This window comes from Octopus bimaculoides, chromosome 7 (assembly GCF_001194135.2).
Source record: "Octopus bimaculoides isolate UCB-OBI-ISO-001 chromosome 7, ASM119413v2, whole genome shotgun sequence".
NCBI classification, from domain to species: domain Eukaryota; kingdom Metazoa; phylum Mollusca; class Cephalopoda; order Octopoda; family Octopodidae; genus Octopus; species Octopus bimaculoides.
In genome coordinates, this window is record NC_068987.1 from 21,997,643 (window position 1) to 22,002,010 (window position 4,368).

Sequence of the window (4,368 nt, forward strand, 5' to 3'; positions counted from 1 at the left end):
CCCATAGAACCCCTCATAACTTTTTTGTTTTCTGGAATTTTCAGAAAATTTTTTCGAATTTTAATTTTTTAAAACTCAGAGTTTAAAATATGGACAATGCAGATTTTTAAAATCCGACCGATAGACCATCACCATTTTGTGTGAGAAAATTTACCTTTTTTTTTTTTTAATAATCGTATGAATTCCCATGTAATGAACTTAAATTCGCAAAAAAAATTATGAAAATCACAATAAATATAAAAATTATGAGGGATTATATATGATTCTTAAACCGGAATTCCGTCACATTTTTATTGGTATAATTAGTACGCAAACCAAATATTTACTACACCAGTTTCGCTTTTGTGAATTTCCTAAATTTCAGTATGTAACCTATATCAGCGTTTTAATTCATATTTTCTTTAGGTTTCACTTTTGTCGAACCGTCTTTTTGCATGCTATTTTATAACACTCCCTCGTGAAATTAAAGAATGTTGTGAATTATTTCTAATTTTGTGCTCTTTTTTTGGTGGAGATGGAGTATATGTAATCTGGGTATACCCCCCCTTTTAAATTTTGTTTTTTTTTACGGAATCCTATGTTTCAGACCATGGAGAATCCGATTCTGGAAAAAAAATTTTCAAAAATCTCAATTTCAAAATTTGGACCCCCCACCTGGTTTTTATATAGATCCACAGGGTAAACCTAACCCTAACTCAAACCCTAACCCTAACCCTAACCCTAACCCTGACCCTAACCCTAACCCTAAACCTAACCCTAACACTAGTTTTGTGAGATTTGGCTGTTATTTCTAGCATGTAAATAGCCTGCTTGGTGAGGCGGGGGGGGAATTGAAATTTTTCAAAAATTTTTTTTTCAGAATCGGAATCTCCATAGCCTAAAACGTAAAAATTAATTTATTTTTCAGAATCGGAATCTCCATAGCCTAAAACGTAAAAATTAATAAATAAGGGGGGGGGGAAGGTTCAGATTACAAATAGTCCATCTCTACCGTACAGTTAACACTGGCGATCAAGTAAGAAAGCAAAACGAAAAAGGGATTTAACGAGAGTACTCTCCTTTGACCTTCTAGAAAGTTCTCGAGCATTCTAGAAGCTTCAGGTTGATGTGGAAGTCAAGGACTTCCGGTTCATCCCTTATATAAAGGAACACCTTTCTAAATTCGCGCCTCTCATATCTGTTCATTCTTCAACATGCATTGAGTCACGCCATTCGCTTACACACCAGCTCGCGCGTATGCTCGCATCCTTTTGCTTTGGGATATGTGGTTGCAAAAGAATGTATTCATGCGATGTTACAAGCTTTCCTTCAATTTACCTTATGTGTTAACGCATTACCTCCAGTAATAAATATGCTATGACTTATTACCAACGTCTCGCAAATTCTGATTTTCTTGTCATTACGTACAAGATGGTGAGCCCCTCTTTCTCTCATGTTTATTAAATTATAGGATGTCACTTAATTGACATCACTATATATGGATATATGTACTTGGAAATGGCTGCGTCGCATTCAATTAAATCGTAATAAATAATACATGGGTATATATGATAGAGAGACAGAAAACGGTGAAAGAGGGGTGACGCTTCCATTTCCCTAGTAAGTATGTGTGAGTGTGTGATGCCCATATATATCAATTAAAACTTTATCGTTACACACACACACACACACACACACACACACATATATATATATATTGGAAGGTTTGGAGATGATGTACAGAAATTATATCGATCGCTTAAAAAAAGCATTCCTCGAAGAGGACTTACTTTCGGTTCCTACCGTTCCTCAAACGGATTCAACAACTTCAGCTTCACCCATCGCAAACACCTCAGATTCTACACAACCCCGGTACACCAAATCGGGAAGAACAGTTCGATGGCGCGCAAGATTTGTTCAAGTCTTTCGAGTAAGTACAAACACTTCACCTACTCGTCTTCTCAATAGAAATGTCCACAGCGTCCACATCAACAAATAAAACGTTTTCTTTTTTCTTATGGTTATGAACAATTGCCACACATACATAACCCAAGTGACTCTGCATCGTCTGCATACAAGCCAAAACAAAACAAAGAATATTTTGTAGAAAAAAAAAAAAAAACGTTTTGCTATGTCAACGAAAAACATTTTTTATGAACATTGTTCTGCTAATTGAACTGACTGAACGTTTAACCAACGAACTTTTTTGCATGAACATTTTCATTTTTCTGTAAAATTATATTTTCGTGCATGCACATATGTTTTGCTTTGTTTAAAAATGTTTTGCTCTCTACATCACACCTGTATGCTTACATACACTTGCACCACTCATATTTTCATGTGTGGTATCACTTGCTCTCTGCGTCAACGAAAGACAACTTACCTCCCTTAGACCTCTAGTGGATCGCGTGATCAATTGAGTTGCATATCTCTTTCAACGCGCCAGCATATTACATTTATGCTTCTCCCTAGGCATATACACATTGCCTAATATATATTGCACACACCAACTCTGAACGTTGATTTTATTGCTTTACTTTTTTTTTCATTTCTTTTACTTCCCATGTTTTTGACATGTATTTATTTGTTTGTAAATGACACTCTATCCATTTTTCTGCATTACACACCAAATCACACATTTTCAATATGACACGCATGTGTACCGTTCGATCTCTGTGGCTTTCTCACTAGAAGCGGGGAAGTGTAAAAACTAACACTTTCTTTTTCTGAGCTGAGATTCGGAAACGAAATCTAAGGATTCTCATTCGTCTGATCCACCACTGGCTAAACAGGCGCGAAAGAAATTTCTTTGTCCTGTCAAAAAGTAATGGATGGATTTCCCTTCCACCTCCGACCTGAGCTGTGTCATTTAAGGTTCAAGTGGATAGGAGGCGATCTACATAGGTAGAATTACTCCTGTGGTATGTCTGTCCTTCTAGTTGTCACGACCATTATAAATACAGTCAGACAGACGACAGACGGGTAGATAGCCATCAACAGGCAAACGGTCAAGAGACAAGCAGACAGTCAGCAGTTAACTTGCGCCAGTCAGAACCACAAATTCAACATGAACGACCCAACACAATAGCAGTCACAGAACATAAACAGACACGACCGAATGACCAACGCACACACAGACACAAAACATGCCCGATTCTACCTCGTTACATCGACTCAGTATTTCCCCTGTTTATTTTCCACTTCGCCGACTCGAAGCAAGTTGGTAATGTCATGTAGCAGACTTTCTGGTGTATACAATATATATAAATGCAAGTGTCGATTAAAGATCCAGTAGAATAGCTCTCAGAAACAGACTACGTACAAATTCATTCTTCACAACTCCTGAAGCTGTTTTCAGATATGATCCATCCCATTCTTATAAAAATGATAACTCTGCCCAAATTGGTGTGCTAAACACAAATTGTCGTGTTTGTAGAGCTTTAAAATTTTCGAATGAAACAAATGGTATGTGCTACTCAGGAGGTCAGGTAACATTGCCAGTACGACTAGCTCCTTCTCAACCTCTTATGAATCTTCTAGAAGGCACTTCCATCCAGTCAAAGGATTTTCTGAACAATATCAAACAATACAACTCTGCATTTCAAATGACACCGTTTGGTACATCTAAGAAGATAGATAAACATGAATTTACGCCGACGTCAAAGTTCAAGAGCAAGTCTATCACCTCATTGGTTCCCTGTTACCCGCAAATGAACAACCACAGTTCCTCCAAATTTACTTTATGAGTGATGTAGGACAACAAACCCGACGGAAGTGTCAAACTTTCAGATGATGGGTCGTGTTTGACACAGTGCCGACTGCTGCAAAGGAGAGCATATCCACTGACAGCTTTTCTGTGCGTTCAAAAATCACATAACTCCTACCTCCAGTTTTCCATTGCAGGTTAGGGCCTGAAATACTCCAAACGGGCGCATAGCGTGTTGCTTAGTCGGATTAGCCTAGTATTTATTCAACAAATGTTTTGTTGTCAATACTGCACTTTCCCATATCACCTGTTTCAGTATAACTGTAATATATTATATGTGGTGTGTGCGTACGAGTAGATGTAATCGCCTTACCTCGGTTTTCCTTTCCTCGACTGCGAGTCTGTCTTGCGGTATCCAATCCTTGAAGCTAGCCCCGACCCAAAGTACACCAGGAATAGCAGCTGCCTCTCCCAAACCTAGACCGTCGCTTAACACGTCTTGTTCTGACCACAACCCCGTTCGAAAAGGGCACGAATCCCGATCGAGGCTCCCTCTGCCCTTTTCCCCCTTCCGGTCGACTCGCCCTTCCGGTCAGCCACCCCAGGTACAGACGTTTATCTTTGGCTAGGTATTTCTCCTGAAGTTGTCTTGCCAGAAATATAGCATCAGTGGTGCTTTTCCC

At 38.8% G+C, this 4,368-nt stretch overlaps 1 protein-coding gene across 1 annotated transcript in view; it reads left to right on the top strand.

Moving 5' to 3' along the window:
• The first annotated feature begins 937 nt into the window (after nucleotides 1-937).
• LOC106881690 (arginine--tRNA ligase, cytoplasmic) overlaps nucleotides 938-4,368 on the top strand; it is a 282,449-nt gene continuing 279,018 nt past the window's right edge. Inside the window, exon 1 of the mRNA XM_052969135.1 lies at nucleotides 938-1,909. Coding sequence (XP_052825095.1) covers nucleotides 1,712-1,909 — 198 coding nt within the window. The 5' untranslated portion in view covers nucleotides 938-1,711. The remainder of the gene's footprint in view (nucleotides 1,910-4,368) is intronic.